This window comes from Macaca mulatta, chromosome 7 (assembly GCF_049350105.2).
Source record: "Macaca mulatta isolate MMU2019108-1 chromosome 7, T2T-MMU8v2.0, whole genome shotgun sequence".
NCBI lineage: Eukaryota > Metazoa > Chordata > Mammalia > Primates > Cercopithecidae > Macaca > Macaca mulatta.
This window is the reverse complement of record NC_133412.1, coordinates 103986144-104003914: the sequence shown is the minus strand read 5'-3', so window position 1 is coordinate 104003914 and position 17771 is coordinate 103986144. Positions and strand designations below refer to the sequence as shown.

The following is a 17771-nucleotide window of genomic DNA, read 5'->3' as shown; positions in this document are numbered from 1 at the left end:
AGAACAGTAGGTATTCAATAAACTTGTGTCTTTTCGTTTGTTTTGGAGATAGATAGGGTCTTGCTCTGTCACCCAAGCTGGAGTGCAGTGGTGTGATCATGGCTCACTGTAGCGTTGACCTCAGCTCAAGCAGTCCTCCCACCTCAGCCTCCCGAGTAGCTCGGACTACAGGCATGCACCATCCCACCCAGCTAATTTTTTTTTTTTTTTCTTTTTTGTAGAGTCAGAGTTCTCACTGTTGCCCAGGCTGGTCTTGAATTCCTGGCCTCAAGCAGTCCTCCCGCTTCAGCCTCCCAAAGTGCTGGGATTACAGGCATGAGCCACTGTGCTTGGCCTCAATAAATAATTGAATCAAAAAATATTCTTGGTATTAATACATGATTTAAAAAACAATTCAGATTGGTCTTTCCACATGAATTTTTACCATATCCTCAGGGGAAACACTTGCAGTAATAAAAGTAAGCCAGCTTACAATCACTCACTAGCAGTTTTATTGCTTAAGTATTCCAATTACATTATTTTTTCCTGCAGTTACTTGAAATGTCTTTAAATGTTTATAAGCAGTCAGTAAATACTTTACCAACTTTTAAGTACTTGGGTGACTTAGAATATAAGCCAAATATATCTATATACATATAAAATTAAGGAGAGAAATAGAAAAATACCTGGCAATCCTGCTCTCTTATTCAGTGTGATATTTTTAGTCATAAGTTGTTATGAAAACACACTACAAAAGCAGTTTGATACAGGACTCCTTTCTATACCCAGATTTTATAGTCTGCAGTAATAGCTAGCTATTGTTGATTGATTTTAAGAAAATATCCACTTGGGTCAAAATATGTATACCTGAACCATGCTAAAGAGCTGTGTTCCATTTAAGTTTCTCTTTTCATTTTGCTTATATAATCAATACGGAATGGTTAGAGAAGGAATGTTGCTTTTGGTCTAAGTGTCAGATTCTTTTATTGAGCTATGGAATGTGCATATCTGTACATTTAGTAGGCATGGTTAGAACTCAAGGTTTTAATCCACATTATCTCCTCTTTCCTGAGTTTCTAAGGGCCATGATTATGAAGCCTCAGCAGTGTTTTTAACAAAGTACACTGTAAATTGTAACCAAAAGGCAGTGGCTTTAAAGGAGTGCTTATTTGCCTAAATGGCTGTTGACATATTTAATATAATAGTTTTGTATCTGATTCTAGTATGCTAAAGCATTTCAGTATTATGAGAATACAATTTATACACTGGATCCCCTTGTACTTTTTCTTTCAGTTGTCAAATGTTACCATTATTGCTGGGATTCTAAGAAATCTCTACAAATGCCTCTGATGACATCAGAAACAATCGGTTCTAATCCTGTGAACTCTCTTGTGAAGAAAGCATGAGACTCCTTCGGTTTAGAAGCCATATCTTTCAGGTCATCCAGAGGTGCCCAAGCCACACCAACAGAGAAGATAGTGATTCCTACAATGGAAACATTTTAAAGTGAATAAAAACCAGGTCTATCTAATATATGGAATTATGTCTATATGTTTTCCATACACTGTTATATAGTTGCAGCAAAAACTGCTTACTAATTTCTGGACAATTAAATCCCCCGAACAAATTTAAGTTTTCACAGTCATTGTGACAAGAGTGGCAAAACAGTGGTCCAAACCAGAAACTCTGCTATATCTGTAACTCACCACATGAACAGGTAAGTCATGATCACTGATAAGAAATATTTGATAAAGTTCAACATCCATTAATGACGGAACACATCTAATAAACTAGGAATAGAAGAAAAGTTTTAACCTGATCCACAGTATCTTTTTAAAAATCCTACAGTAAATGCAGATGGTTAAAATTTTCCATACAAGGTTGGCCTGCATCGAACAGTATACTGGAGTCAGTCACAGTCCATTAAAGCAAGGAAGAAAGGCACCAGAGATGGGATAAGTAAAAGGTAAAAGTGTTCAAAGGTTGTTTGAGGAATGGTGACTAGTCCTCTGATAATGACAAACCCTCTTCCACTTCAATCTTTAATACTGGCAAACTAAAATCAGAAAATGTCAGCCTATAATCCCAAAGCAAAACTAGTGATTAAAAAGTACTACCCAAGAGGGGTCTGTATGAAACTGGAGTAATTTCTTCCAGTTCCATTGAGGTATTCTATTTCCATTCACTTGAGTTACTAGAAGGCTTTTAGTACAACTGTACATTTAGATAGGGTGATGATACATTGGTTGGATTCACCCCAATCCCAATTGTAGAAGTTTTCATTTAATCTTTTTTTTTTTTTTTTTTTTTGAGACAGAGTCTGGCTCTGTCGCCCATGCTAGAGTGCAGTGGTACAATCGAGGCTCACTGCAGCCTCAACTTCCTGGGCTCAAATGATCCTCCTCGGCAACCCCATCCTCGAGCAGCTGGGACTGCAGGTGTATGCCACCAAGCCCAGCTAATTTTTTAATTTTTTTGTAGAGATGGGGTTTCACCATGTTGTTCAGGCTGGTCTTATCTCAAACTCCAGGGCTCAAGCGATCCATCTGCCTTGGCCTCCCAAAGTGCTGGGATTACAGGCATGAGCCACCACACCGGGCCTCATTTAGCAGATTCTTAGTGTAGAGTACCATCTATCTAATGCTGGGTGCAATTTTCTATAGCTTTTGGAGTTTCTGTAATAGATTTCCTCTACGGATCTAAAGCTTCATCCCCCTTCTAGTGGTACACAGTGCTCAGAGTGGTAAACACTTAAGATACACAGCAGGTTTATATGATGTAAAAGCTACTTGGAACAATTTCCAATTGTTCCAGTCTCCTTTTCCTGACTCCTACTCCCTGGCAAAAAAAAAAAAAAAAAAAAGTCAAAACATTTTTTTCCTCCCCCTCAGTTTTCCTCACTTCTTTTCAGTTATACATTCTAGTTCAGATTTTTTAGCTCAAGCCCAGCATATAATTACAGTTTTAAAAAATAAAACAATCACACCACTGTACTCCAGGCTAGGTGACAGAGCAAGACCCTGAAAATAAATAAAAACAGTTGTGATCTAGCCCTAAAATCCTACCCTATTTTCTGGCCTTTGCAACTTTCAATATCACTAAGGGATAATTTTCATGAATCAATTTTGGTGTAGTCCAGCCTTCTGAAGTTTAATGAACCTAATCACTTTATAGCCTGAATACAATCCTGTTATCTATAAGTTCAGTAAGCTAAGTATTAAGGAACATGAGAGTAAACAGGTCTTTACTTCACAGATTAGTTGCTGATGTATAAAAAATACTTTTTATGCCGGGCGCGGTGGCTCACGCCTATAATCCCAGCACTTTGGGAGGCCGAGGCGGGCAGATCATGAGGTCAGGGGATCGAGACCATCCTGGCTAACACGGTGAAACCCCGTCTCTACTAAAAATACAAAAAAACACTAGCCGGGCGAGGTGGCGGGCGCCTGTAGTCCCAGCTACTCGGAGGCTGAGGCAGGAGAATGGTGTGAACCCAGGAGACGGAGCTTGCAGTGAGCCGAGATTGCGCCACTGCACTCCAGCCTGGGCGACAAAGCGAGACTTCATCTCAAAAAAAAAAACACTTTATAAGCTAGATGTGGAACTTAAGTTGCATATCTTCTCTGTCTTAAGAATAATCTTTCATCAGTATCTGTAAAAATAGGTAAGTACATTGGCAGAGGTACTAATGTGTAGAAAGGAAAAAGGTTATGTCATTAGGAATTAAGTAGGGAAAAGGAGGTACAGAAGAGTATAAAAACAGCAAGTCCATTGATTCTTCCCTCCTGTCACTCAGTTATATCCTCAGAAAGGGAATCTTAGCTTTTTGTTGGTCTATTTGATCTCCGACACATTATGTTAATGTCCTCAGGAACGAGGCCTGTGCCAAAAGTAATATTAAGGCTGGGGTGAGGAAGAAAGAAAAAGAAACACTTCTTATACCCTTTTATAACACCAGAGTGTGTTTTTATTATCTTAAGGGGGAGAAAAAAGGAAGGTTTTTTTTTTCTTTTTGAGACAAAGTCTCCCTCTGTCACCCAGGCTGGAGTGCCATGGCACGATTTCAGCTCACTGCAACCTCAGCCTTCTGGGTTCAAGTGACTCTCGTGCCTCAGCCTCCTGAGTAGCTGGGATTATAGGTGTATGTTACCACACCCGGCTAATTTTTGTATTTTTAGTAGAGATTGGTTTTTACCATGTTGGCCCAGCTGGTCTTGAACTCCTGACCTCAGGTGATCTGCCCACTTCAGCCTCCCGAAATGCTGGAATTATAGGTGTGAGCCACTGCACGTGGCCAAGGGGGATAGGTAAAGACTATGGGAGACCTTATCTCAGGAAACTCATGCCAGACAAAACTTGACTAAAATAAAAGTTAGGGTTGGGTGCGGTGGCTTATGCCTGTAATCGCAGCACTTTGGGAGGCCGAGGTATGAGGAATGCTTGAGCCCAGGAGTTTGAGACCAGCCTGGGCAACAAAGTGAGACCCCCATCTCTACAAAAAAAAAATTTAAAAATTAGCCAGGCGCAGTGGCATATGCCTGTCGTCCTAGCTACGTGGAAGGCTGACACAGGAGGATTGCTTGAGCCCAATAGTTGGAGGTTGTAGTGAGCTCTGATCATGCCACTGCACTCCAACCTGGTGACAGAGCAACAACCTGTTTCATACACAAAAAAGTTAGGATAAATTACTGAATGGCAGATTCATGGTAGGTTATAAGCTGGCTATTTGGAGATATAGTCCAAGTTTGAGCTAAATGTGAGCACCTGTAACATTTCCTTAACGTGACATGGTTCTCATGACAATTCTCCCAACAATACAGTGGTTAGGAATGTGGACTCTGGAGCCAGAATGCCTGGGTTTGGATCTTGGCCTTGCCACTTACTAGATGTGTCATTTCCAGGAGGTTTGTTTCCTTATCTGTAGAATGAGATTAGTAGGGCTGCTTTGACAGTTACTATTGGGTAAAGCTGCAGGTGTTTGTTCAATGAAATGCTTAAATTTTTATTTACTCCTAAAATTCACTGAACTGTTTTTTTCTGTTCCCTTCTCCTATAAAGAACAAGGACCTTACCTGCGTCATGTGCAGCAGCTGCAGGGCCTTGGACATCATCATAGGACTGCCCATCTGTGACAATTACTAGGAAGTTCTTGTTGGGGCTCTCCCTTATAGGGCCAAACACATTTCTAACAGTAAAGGAAATGGCATCACCAGTAGCTGTTCCACCACTCATATAGCGGATGTTTCTGATAACAGCTAGGACATCCTCTTTGGTGCTATAGTCAGTGAAACTGAACTCCGTGCGCTGATCATAAGTAAACTGTACAGCAGCTATCTTGGCACCAATGTCCGAGATTTCAAAGGTCTTGGCTATGTTGGAAACAAATTCAAGCATGAGGCGGAAATTGCTATCTCCAACACTGCTGGAGCCATCAATTAGAAAGGCAATGTTCACTGAGTTATAACAGGTCTTGCTGCACATCATTTGTTCATGAGTGCACAGCTTCTGTACCAGAGGCTTTACGTATTTTGTGGTGCCAAACCAGTTGGGCATGTGGTAAGAGAAGAAGCCATTATTCCGACAGACAGCCTAATGGGGGAGACAAATAAAAGATATCCAAAAGGATCAAAAGTTGTTTCTTCTTAAAACCTGTGGAAAATCCTGAATGTTACAAGTTAATATAGATAACAGGCAGTCAGCACTGCACTTAGAGGTCCAAAATGGAATACCTATCACTGTAACAGAAGATGACCCTCACCACTTTACCTTGTCAACAAATGTAACATCCTGAACCATTCCCAGTTCTTCAGGAATAGGCTTGGCCACAGAAACTATAAATACATTGACACCAAACTCTCTGGCCACAATGCCTGCTTCCTCGATGTCATCAGAAGGCCAACCATCAATAAATACCACCACCACTTTGGGGATCCCTTTTCTTACTCCAGCATCTACTGTGAAGAATTTCTGAGCAGTATGCTTCAAGGCTTTTCCTAAATTTGAAAAAGAAGCAAACAAGTAGCATTTACCACTGCTCAAACCACATTTCTGTTTCCCTGTAGCATTTGATGCTGCAAAGTTTAAGAATTATATATAGAATTGGCAGTGGGGTGGGGCACACACAAAAAAGAATTATATAGAACCCAGTTCTGTAACAGATGCATCAGCTGGGAAAGTTTAATTATCTACCAGGCCTATTTTTTTCTCTTCACAAACCATATTAGTTCCCCCTCCACCTCCTAGAAGCCTCACATTTGCTTATCCCACATTAATTGCCAGTTAGAAACACAAAACTGATTCCCACTTCTGTGCATGTGCTCTCTATGTAGCCCTTTGGTGACTGATTAGTGCCTCTAAGAAGTCTCTCTTCAGAGTCAACAGTAGTGCTACTCTCATTCTTTCTGCCATGTCTGCATTCATTAGATAAGTCTATTGATCTTCACTTCTTTTTAGCAGTAAAAGAGATACTTCTCCAATGTTATATATCTAGTCAATCCAACATATGAGAATTCTAAATCACCATGCTTTATATTTTTAAAAATAAGAAACATCAACACACTTTAGTATACTTCCCTTATAAATTGAAAATTTATCTCAGATGATCAAATGCAGACCTAGCCAATATTTCAGTTCCAGGAGGATTTCACATCTGCTCATATAAAATAGCATAATACTGTTTTACATGTCTGATCACTGATAACCCTCTCCTATATTACTTCCCAGGTATTGAAGTCTACTTACCTGTATTGGAATTACCCCCTCTGAAACCTACTTCCTTTATGGCAAACAAAACATCTTTGGCTGATGTAAAGTTTTTCAAGTAAAATTCTATTTTGGGATGTTCACTAAGTGGAAGAAAGAAAATGTTACCCAGGGAGAATTAAAAAGGTAAAATAAGCAACATTACATGCCTTAAAAAACAGTTTTAAAACCAGACAACACACAAGTTTCTTTCTTAATTCCACAGTACATAGTCAACTAAGGCATTGCATCCTTACTGGAATTATTGGGGATATTTCAGAGGTGTAACAAAGAATTGCCATATTGAGGATTTATTATATTCTGGATAATAAGTCAAAAGCATAACACATGTATAACCTCATTTCATTATAGCTCTACAAGGTTGGAATTATCCCAATTATGTAAATGAAGAAACTGAGGCTCAGAGCATTTAGGGAGTTTGCCTGATGAAACACAGCTGCATTTTAAGTTCAGGTTGTCTGGCTCCAAAGTCCACGCCTAAACTATATGAAGAACTTGAAATCAGGTTTGGCTCAGAGCCTTGGGTTTAACAGAATTCCACAGAATTGGGCACTAGGTAGCTAAACTAAATTAGGAAGTGGCTGGGTGTGAAACTAGGGTCTGTTCCATCGTGGGACCCAGAGGCTCTAAGTAGTGTGGATCTATTAACCCAGGTCTCTCTGTTCAGGAGAAACAATTTCACTGATGTGATGGTCAACATTTTTTTAAAGGGAAAAAGGTGAATTATAAAGTTACAATATTGAGTTTTTCTTATGATGACAGTGACATTTGTGGACCTTAAAATTATGTGTATTATAAGAGTTTTGTGATCTCATTTCCTATATTTAATATTAAAGGAATTTCAGCTTTTATATAACTACTCTGTGTTCATCAGAGACTGTATTGAGTATAAACAACCAAAGCACAATCTGCTGTGTTTAGATTTCAGATGAGTCAGTATTTCATAGTGCAAAATTTTAAGATCTTAGCATTATCAGTAGCTATTTTATTCAAGATTTTTTCAGGGAGAAGTATAACACTGACTGCATTTCTGCACACATACATGATGGAATATTGGGTCATAAAATCAGATTCCATGGGTTGAAAACCTTTTCACTTGTGGTCACTTTTCAACTATCCAGATTATGACTTAGGAAATTAGTCTCGTTTTTGTATCCTTAATGATATGTTCTGTCCTTTGACTTACATATAAACTTGACAGGGTTTATCTATTCTAATGGTCTTTCTGAAACAGAAAAACTACAAACCAGGAAGTTACAAGAAGCTAGTCTTTGTATGAGTCTACAAGGTAATGAAGCATTGATCTTCAAAAAGAATTGGGTCAAAATAGTCAGAAAAAAGTATCAGACAAAAAGTATTGCAGGGGAATTTGCCTCATGGGATGTTAAAATGTGCAAGAAAACTATGATAATTAAAGAAGTGCAGAAAAAATATGTAAAGATTAGCATATGAATCAAAGAAATAGACTTGCTCAAACTTAGGTATAAATATGATACTATAAGTCAATGAAACAAGGAACCCATTTTTTTTTTTTTTTTTTTTTTTTTTGAGACGGAGTCTCGCTCTGCCGCCCAGGCTGGAGTGCAGTGGCCGGATCTCAGCTCACTGCAAGCTCCGCCTCCCGGGTTTACGCCATTCTCCTGCCTCAGCCTCCCGAGTAGCTGGGACTACAGGCGCCCGCCACCTCGCCCGGCTAGTTTTTTTTTTGTATTTTTTAGTAGAGACGGGGTTTCACCGTGTTAGCCAGGATGGTCTCGATCTCCTGACCTCGTGATCCGCCCGTCTCGGCCTCCCAAAGTGCTGGGATTACAGGCTTGAGCCACCGCGCCCGGCCAAGGAACCCATTTTTTTAAGGGTGAGAGACAAATGGTTAAATTATGTAAAAAGAGTTAAATTTTCTTCTCATGCCAAAAAAATTCTATCTAAACTAAGAGCAGAGCCACTTGTAAAAAATAACATAGATGAAATGCAAATTAATATTTGTAATAGCATTGTTTATACATCCTTATACACTGCTGATAGTAATTTAAACTAGTTCACCTTTCTAGGAAGCAATTTTGCTATTTATTTGTTTTTTTAGAGATGGGGTCTTGCTCTGTTGTCCAGGCTGGAGTGTAGTGGTGCCATCATAGCTCTCTGCAGCCTTGAACTCCTGGGCTTGAGATCCTCACACCTCAGCCTCCTGAGCAGCTGGCACTACAAGCATGAGCCACTGTGCATGGCTCAATTTCACTATTTATATCAGAGGCTTTAAGTCAGAACCTCACTTGTAGAAATCTAATGTGATAAAATAATCAGAGATGGGCACAAAGATAATATAAGGATGTTCATCACAGTGTAGTGTGTAATGTAGTGAAAAAACAAAAGAATGGCTAAATAATTATGCAGAGGAATATTATGAAATATTTTTGATGAATATTTATGAGAAAATGCTCAAAATACTAAAGGATGAAAAAAACAGGATGTAAGGCATTTTTTATAGTCTGAGCTTTTAAAAAATAATACAGTCAAATATTTCCTTAAAATACTGAAGGGGCCAGGCGTGGTGGCTCACACCTGTAATCCTAGTACTTTGGGAGGCCGAGGCAGGTGGATCACCTGAGGTTAGGAGTTCTAGCCAACATGGTGAAACCTTGTCTTTACTAAAAATACAAAAATTAGCCAGGCATGGTAGTGCACACCTGTAATCCCAGCTACTCAGGAGGCTGAGGCAGGAGAATCGCTTGAACCTGGGAGGTGGAGGTTGTAGTGAGCAGAGATCGCGCCAATGCATTCCAGCCTCGTTGACAGAGCAAAACTCCATCTCAAAAGAAAAAAAAAAAAAAAAAGTACTGAAGGGAAATAAAACATTTTATAGTAATTATCTCTAGGGCATATGATTTAGGGAATTTCTTTTTTTGTGCTTTATGTATTTTCAAGCTTTCTACAATAAGCATATTCTATATTCTAAAAGCTAAATATATATTTTTTGTTTGTTTGTTTGAAACAGAGTCTTGCTCTGTCACCCAGGCTGGAGTGCAGTGGCGTGATCTCGGCTCACTGCAAGCCCCACTTCCCAGGTTCATGCCATTCTCCTGCCTCAGCCTCCCGAGTAGCTGGGACTACAGGCGCCCGCCAGTACTCCTGACTAATTTTTTTTGTATTTTTAGTAGAGAAGGGGTTTCACCATGTTAGCCAGGATGGTCTCAATCTCCTGACCTCATGATCTGCCTGCCTCGGCTTCCCAAAGTGCTGGGATTACAGGCGTGAGCCACTGCCTGGCCAGCAATTAATACAATTTTTAAATGAATAAAATAGAAAGGTCATGCTTCAGATCACCAACCAAGAGAATATGGAAAGAGCTAAAAAGCATAACAGAATAGGGAGGTGGAATAGACATATCACTGCTTCTTCCTTCAGAAAAGAGAAATTAGGAATTGAGCAGAGTAGATAAGCAGAGGTGACTTGTGTAAGCAACAGGACTCTCCAATCTACCTTCTTGTTCTTATATAGATAGCGCACAGTTTTCTAAATTCTTTTATTCCAAAAAGAAGGCACTCAGAACTACTCAGTCTGCCCAGGCAGTCTTAGATCCTGAACTTACAGTTTAGGAATCCAGTGTTTCCATAACTCAAAATGTTTATACTGAATTGACATGTACCCACTAAAAGGATTGATCATTTGTCATCATTCAAGACATCATTGAAATCGCCTCTCATTTTATTTATTTATTTATTTATTTATTTATTTATTTATTTATTTATTTATTTTTGAGACATAGTCTCTCTGTTGCCCAGGTTGGAGTGCAGTGGTGCAATCTTAGCTCACTGCAACCTCTGTTTCCCGAGTTCAAGTGATTCTCCTGCCTCAGCCTCCCAAGTAGCTAGGATTACAGGCGCATGCCACCACGTCTGGGTAATTTTTGTATTTTTAGTAGAGACTGGGTTTCACATGTTGGCCAGGCTGGTTTCAAACTCCTGACCTCAGGTGATCCACACACCCACCTTGGCCTCCAAAGTGCTGAGATTACAGGCATGAGCCACTGCGCCCAGCCTCATTTGATTTTGAATGTATCCAACACAAAGAAGTGATCAATGTTTGAGGTGATGGATATGCTAATTGCTCTGATTTGATCACTATACATTGTATGTATGAAACCATTACTATGTACCCCATAAGTATATATAATTATTATGTGTCAATTACAAAATAAATACATAATTTTTAAAAAATCTCCCATTTTAACAAGGTTGGTACCTGGCTTGAACAAGACCCACATGTGGTCCTTCTGTTCCAATTCCCAACATTAGAGCCACTTTTCCAACAAAATTCTTCTGTAAATTAAATCGGCGCTGCCCAATGTTAAAGCTTCCATCAATCAGAAATGCAATGTCTGCTTTACAATCTGTGAACAACCAAACCAGTCCCCTCGTTAGCAGTCTCAGGAGGAGGGAGGGAAAATGCTGCCTTCCCAAATGGAGATCTTGATTCTTACCTTTATTGCCAGTTTTCTTCTCAGGTGTTTTCTTTAGTCGTTTACCTGAAATAAAAGATGCACTTGGCATTAACAAAAGACAGTTACATAGCAAGAAACCCACATGGGGAGAAGCCCATAACAACAGAGTGCCATTCTCGAAAGGACTTTTTCAAAAAATTTAATTTCCTCAGGATTTTCTGGACTAGGGAAAGCAATGACTCAACAAATAAACAAATCAGTATGTAGGCCTACATATTTGATATGCCTCTAATCCAGGACTTTGATCCCAAACCCACAGGTGAGGCAGGAACTCAACATTAGATCCTAATGTTCTTAATATCTTTGACTTTAAAACTGCCATAGTCATACAAAAGGGGTTCCCTGGCTATTTCTTTTTTTTTTTTTTTTTTTTTTTGAGATGGAGTCTTGCTCATCACCCAGGCTGGAGCGCAATGGCGCGATCTTGGCTCACTGCAAGCTCCGCCTCCCGGGTTCACGCCATTCTCCTGTCTCAGCCTCCCGAGTAGCTGGGACTACAGGCGCCTGCCACCTCGCCCGGCTAATTTTTTGTATTTTTAGCAGAGATGGGGTTTCACTGTGTTGGCCAGGATGGTCTGGATCTCCTGACCTCGTGATCCTCTCGCCTCGGCCTCCCAAAGTGCTGGGATTACAGGCGTGAGCCACCACGCCCGGCCCTATTTCTTATAATAGACACACATTCCTTATTCACATGACAGTGCAGTAATTAAAGGAATTTAATGAAGCAAACGGAACTGGAAGTTCATGGTATTTGACCAGTTCTGAGGTGTGGTTTATCAAATCTGGGAGAAAATAGGACTTTAAGAGAATTATTAGGCTGGCTGCAGTGGCTCATGCCTGTAATCCCTGAACTTTGGGAGGCTGAAGTGGGAGGACTGCATGAGGTCAGGAGTTCAAACCAGCCTGGGCATCATAGCTAGTCCTCTGTCTCTACAAAAAAGTAAAAAAATTAGCTGGATGTGGTGGCATGTGCCTGTAGTACCACCTACTCAGGAGGCCAAGGTGAGAAGGTTGCTTGAGTCTAGGAGTTTAAGGCTGCAGTGAGCTATGATTGCACCACTGCACTCCAGCCTGAGCAATAGAAGGAGACCCTGTCTTTAAAATATGTACATAAAATTGAATGTTTCTATATGTAATATACCAGTAAACTTAAGACATTTGCTTTGTTTCTCTTTAATACCAACTTTCTTTAAGCAAAGCTTCTACCAACAACACATTTATTCATAACTTCCAAATGCTGTGCTGGCAACTAGGAGATAGGTTTCATAGTTCATACCTGTTGGTGGATGTGCTGTGGACACAGCTTGTCCTGTGGCCTCCTGTGTACTACTTTTGCCTTCTGTTAAAATAAAAATAAGCTTACTTTTTCCTTTTCCTTCTTTACCAAAGTATTATGAATCTAATTTAGGGCTCTCTACGATGACAAATGTAACAGGGTAATGGTGATTGTAGTTACAAACATCCTACTGCATGCTAATTTCAGAGAACCAAAATGCTTATCCATTATATCTTCAAAGGATCATCAAAAATGAATTCAGTAGTTTTTCAGTTCCTTGGTAAGTGTCCGGGCATTCTGACAGCAGATAATTCAAGTTTCTATTGCCATCATCTGCCAGTAAGATTGTCTTCTATTCACCCATATTTGGCTTCAGTGGGTACTTGACCCCTCAGTCTAACCTACAGTTTACCTCTATAGGTCAACTTCAGTCTTGATCACAGGTTTTTCCATCAAGGTTAAAGAGGCTGAGCTAAAAAAAGCAGAAAACTTTTGGGGGGTGGGAGAATATTACAGGATGAGAACAGTAATTATACCTACTAGTTACTGTGAAAGAAGCAGACCATCTAGAAAGCATTTGAGACTGGATGCCATTGGCATCTACTGAGGAATAGTTTTCTCGGCCAGGTAGGCTGTAGACTCGTACAGGTCCCCCTGAGTTGCTGATTACTCCCCTGCAACACAAGAATAGCAGCTGAGATGCTATCCACACTTTTTTCAGGGCATCCCACTGACTTATAGTGCCATGTTGTATCTATTGCTTTGATTAATCAAGAAAATAGCTCATCAGGGAAGTCATCAAAAGATTCTGCTTATTTTGTTTGTTTATTTATTTATTTATTTATTTGATGGAGTCTCGCTCTGTAGCCCAGGCTGGAGTGCAGTGGCGTGATCTCGGTTCACTGCAACCTCCACCTCCCGGGCTGCGATTCTCCTGCCTTAGCCTCCCAAGTAGCTGGGATTTACAGGCGTGCATCACCACGCCTGGCTAATTTTTGTACTTTTAGTAGAGACAGGGTTTCACTATGTTATCTAAGTCTTGAACTCCTGACCTCAAGTGATCTGCCTGCCTCAGCCTCCCAAAGTGGTGGGATTACAGGCATGAGCCACCACTCCCAGCTGCTGCTAGCCTTTTAAAAACTTGCTTACACAAGAGCAAAATTTGCCTGGAAAAAAATCGTTTTGTGCTGTCGAACTTCCTAAGTGTTGATAAGAACACATTTGTAATATCCTGTTACCTACAACTTAGAAATTCAGAGCACCAAACAATTTTCCTAAGATACTCTCTTTAACTACTGCCCTTGGACTGACTGTTTTTAGGAGTATTATACTGGCTATTCTACTACAGGATAGCTTGGCACTTGCTAACAATAGTCACCTGGGGCAAGATACTTGACAACTCTCTGAGTTCAGTTTCTTTATCTGTAACTGGAGTAAAATTCTACCTATCTGGTCAAGTTGTGGTGGAAGTTAAAACAATAGCTGGCACATAGTAATAACTCAGTAACATATCACATGATTAGGAATGTTTTGGAATCACAGCAATCTAGCCATCAAGAAGTAATGCAATTTGCCTTTTGTGAGAAAGCTTTCCATGTGTATTTCGTGTTTCAAGTATATCCAGGAGAACCTTGAAAATATATCCATTTTCTATGGCCACAATGGCACCAAAAGAAAGAATGCAGGGAAGAAAGGGATCCAGATGGCTAAAGCAGGAAAGGAAATAATCATGTTTGCATTTCTCTCCCACCCTGGTGTGTTTGGGCTTACCTGTGGACAGCAGCCCCACATATGCTCGATACAGAAGCATATACTATGTTCCCATACACAGAGAATTCCTCAAGAGGGCAGCCCCCTGGGCAGAGGACATCAGCTTTCTCTTTCCTGATGTCCAAGCCTCTGGTAAAACACGTGATAGCAATGGGAGCTGAAGAGAAAGGAGATAATATTGTAAGCATTCTTAGGACTTCTTGGGGCATAGTGGTGGGGAGACTACCGTGTGAGATTTAAGTTTTACTTCCCTAATTTCTACTCTTCTAGTTATGAATATTGACTTATATACCATTCCATACCATTCCGGATTTTGGCAAACCACAAGGTTGTTTTCCAATTTAATATAGTCCCCAGCCACTGTAAAAGTCTAATGTGAAAGTTCTGGGTTTTTATTTTGTTTTTGTTTTTGAAATGGGGACTTGCCAAGTTGCCCAAGCTAGGCTCAAATTCCCGAGCTCAAGTGATCCATCTCTACCTCCTTAGTAGCTGGGATTACAGGTGTGCCACTGTGCCTGGCTTCTCAGTTCTTAATCAGGTTGGAAATATATAATTGGAACTATATCTGAAGTAGAAAATAAAGGTCATTTAATACTTATTAACTATAGAAATACAAAAAATCTTGGCTGGGCTTGGTGACTCATGCCTATAATCCCAGCACTTTAGCAGGCCAAGACAAGAGGATCTGCTTGAGTCCAGGAGCTCAAGACCAACCTGGACAACATAGCGAGACTTCATCTCTTCTAAAAAAAAGAAAAAAATTTTTTTAAATGGCCACACGTGGTGGTGTATGCCTGTACTCTCAGCTACTGAGAGGCTGAGGTGGGAGGATTGCTTGAGCCCAGGAGTTCGAGCTTACCGTGAGCTATGATTGCATCACTGCACTCCATCCTGGGTGACAGAATAAGATCTTGTCTCGAGAAGGAAAAAAAATTTTTTTAAATCTCAACTGTGATTACACTGTGTACATAGTTGCTTGAGGTAAAAATAGTAAATCTGGATCGAACCTTTGTGGAACATTTTCATAGACATGTGCACAAATCAAAGCCATCCTTTCCTGCATAGGACCATTTATCTTAGCCTACAAATGCAGATCCTTAAAATCACACATTAAGGGAACCAACAAAAAGATGTTTAGATTCACAGAAAGTTATTTAACTCGATTGTTCATCTTATAGATGAGAAAATTAAAGCCGTGGGGTTAATTTGCCCAAACAACATTCTACAACTCCCGAAGGACAGAAAACAGAAAAGTGAATCCCTTCAGAATAGAGCATTTTTATCTTAATTGAACCTGATTATTTCTGCTCCAGATCTGTCCAAAGAGATTTATCAAGGAGTGAATGCATTTTTAGAAAGCACTGTTAATATTCTCAAGTTTTACACTGTCAACCTAACAAAGAATCAAAGTTTTTACCATAAATGATGCTAGGAAGAGACAAGCTCTTGGCATCAAGTAACAACATAATACAACACGTTAATCTGTGAATTTACTGTCGATACTAAATTGAGATTAATGTTATTAAATGCTATTTTTCAAACATGGGAAATTGTAGTTATCCAAACCTTTCTAAAACATGTATTCATTTCAAAAACCTTTTTTCCAGGGCAGAGGAATACTTTCTGGTCATACTGTTCAACTGAGTACCTTGCCTGTGAAAAACACCCTCCTCTGTGCCCTTTGTGGTGACAGGTACCCTGGACTTTACATTCCATGGAAGAGAAGGAAGGATGCAGGCGCAATGCCCATTTCTTAGCTCTGAAACAGTCTGAAGAGCTGAGAGGTTAAAATCCTTACCCTCAAACAGCCTCATACCTATCATCAAACAGCCTTAATCCTTCCTCCCATTTTCCGCTGAGGTGGGGGCGGCATCAGAATCCGGTGCCGAGACCTACCGCCTTTAGTTGCGAACACTGACTTTTGTTAAGTGGAGCGGGAAAAACACAGCCATGTGGGATACTTACCCTCATTCCTACTTTCAAGGAAAACAAACGGTAGCTCTTAGGAAAGCGTTGCCTTTTACACTGTAGAAAATACACCAAACCACACGCCCATACCCGGACCTCCACACGTGGTACAAACTTTTTAGACTCTCACGTGTAGAATGAGACCGCAAGTGCTTCTGATTATAGGGGTTACACCTAGAAACATAGCTAGCGAGTCAAACAAGGTGGGACAGCAACGTTCGCCCCCCTCTCTCTCCGCTACGGCAACCTCAAGTCGGGTCTGGGCGGCTTCTCCTCCACCCCAAATGCAGCGGAGCCCGGGACGGGTGCGCCTCTGTGAGGCTCAAGGAGTCCTCCTTCCTTGACCTCCTGCTGCCGGCGCTCGGCGGGCCCGGGGTCTGGAGCTGTGGGTGGGACTGGAGGAGGCGTTCTTCCTAATGCTCTAGGAGAACGTCCCCCCACCGGACCCCAGAGGCCCCCTACCATGGGAGAAACAGGTGAGCAAGAGCAGATCGGCTGCAGGGGTTAACGCGGGCGCGCCACGCGGCGGCTCCAACCTCCGCGCCTTCCATCTCGGGCTCTCTGGCCGATGCCCAGGGGGCTGGATCTGAGTCCCGTTTGTACCCGGGGGCTCAGCCCCTGCGACCGCCTGGACGCACCCCAACTCCCCGACTCACCGGCTCCCTCGCTGCCCGCGGGCCCCGGCAGCAGCAGCAGACACACACCTGCGAAGAGAAAAGCGCGAGGGCTGGCTCCAGCCTCCACCCAGCGGAGCAAGGGGACGGGGTCGTCAGGGGCGCGCACCCACCAAGGCTGAGAGCCGGGATCCAGGCTGCGGACATGGTGACTGAGAGGCTGCTTAGACCTGGGAGAGAGGGAGAATGCGGGCAAGGCCAGGGTGCGGGAGGCCCCGCGCGTCACCTCAGAGCCCCGCACCCCTCGGACCCCCGGGCGCGGCGCAGAGGAGAGAAGACACCGACGACCCGCTGCTCCAGGCCAGTGCCCCTCTAGGTCTGGAGGAGGCGCCTCGGCGGCAAATCGAACCAAACCCAGGATCGGTGTGCAACCCCGCACCGCGGGGAGGCGGGGGCGCCAATACGAAGACAGACAGGCTAGGAGCGACAAAGAAACAGGGACAGAGGCGTCAGGGATCCCTCTCACCCGCGCCCGCCGCCCGGGGCTCCGCACCTGTGCGAGATCCACCCGGCTGCGCCCGAGTGCGGAAGCCACGGCACCCGTGGCCGCTATAAAGGCTGGGCCGCGCGCATGAGCACTGTGCGGGGGGCGCGGGAGGGCGCGGGAGCCGATCCCCCGGGGCCGGGCGGCGACCTTCCAGCTCCGCCTTCGCCCCCTGCCGGCCCCGGGGTGAGGCCGGCGCAGAGGCGCCTCCTCCAGCAGCGCGGGCTTGGCCACCTGGACGCGGCGCGGGTCCCTAGAGGGGGCACGAAGGTCCCCGCGCCGGCGTCTCAACGAGTGCGGAAGGCCGGCGGCCCCGACGGCGGGAGCAGCGGCCTTGCCAGCCCGGCTCTGCGGGGACCAGGG

At 42.4% G+C, this 17771-nt stretch overlaps 1 protein-coding gene across 3 annotated transcripts; it reads right to left on the bottom strand.

Annotated features, from left to right (window-relative positions):
- Positions 1-468: 468 nt before the first annotated feature.
- COCH (cochlin) lies at positions 469-17450 on the bottom strand. Of its 3 annotated transcripts, none has more exons than XM_077938598.1 (12): positions 17391-17450; positions 17038-17094; positions 16907-16954; positions 14283-14439; positions 13053-13186; positions 12513-12575; positions 11216-11260; positions 10978-11125; positions 6721-6824; positions 5746-5972; positions 5052-5568; positions 469-1464 (listed from the first exon to the last, which is right to left on the bottom strand). In XM_077938598.1, exons 2-12 carry the CDS (start codon positions 17069-17071, stop codon positions 1289-1291), a joined length of 1653 nt encoding a protein of 550 aa, XP_077794724.1. In that variant the 5' UTR covers positions 17072-17094; positions 17391-17450; the 3' UTR covers positions 469-1288. The 3 variants fall into 3 exon arrangements, with proteins under 3 accessions (XP_077794724.1, XP_014998966.1, NP_001247492.1); XM_015143480.3 differs by having other exon boundaries at positions 17418-17450; NM_001260563.1 differs by having other exon boundaries at positions 521-1464; positions 17038-17426.
- Positions 17451-17771: the final 321 nt, after the last annotated feature.

Excerpts from the sequence above, each read along its gene's own strand:
- COCH (XM_077938598.1), bottom strand. The coding sequence starts at position 17,071 with ATGTCCGCAGCCTGGATCCCGGCTCTCAGCCTTG. Across the intron at positions 16,955-17,037 it reads GATCCCGGCTCTCAGCCTTG|GTGTGTGTCTGCTGCTGCTG; the intron begins GTGGGTGCGCGC and ends TTCTCTTCGCAG. Across the intron at positions 13,187-14,282 it reads TGTGGGGCTGCTGTCCACAG|GGGAGTAATCAGCAACTCAG; the intron begins GTAAGCCCAAAC and ends CTTGTGTTGCAG.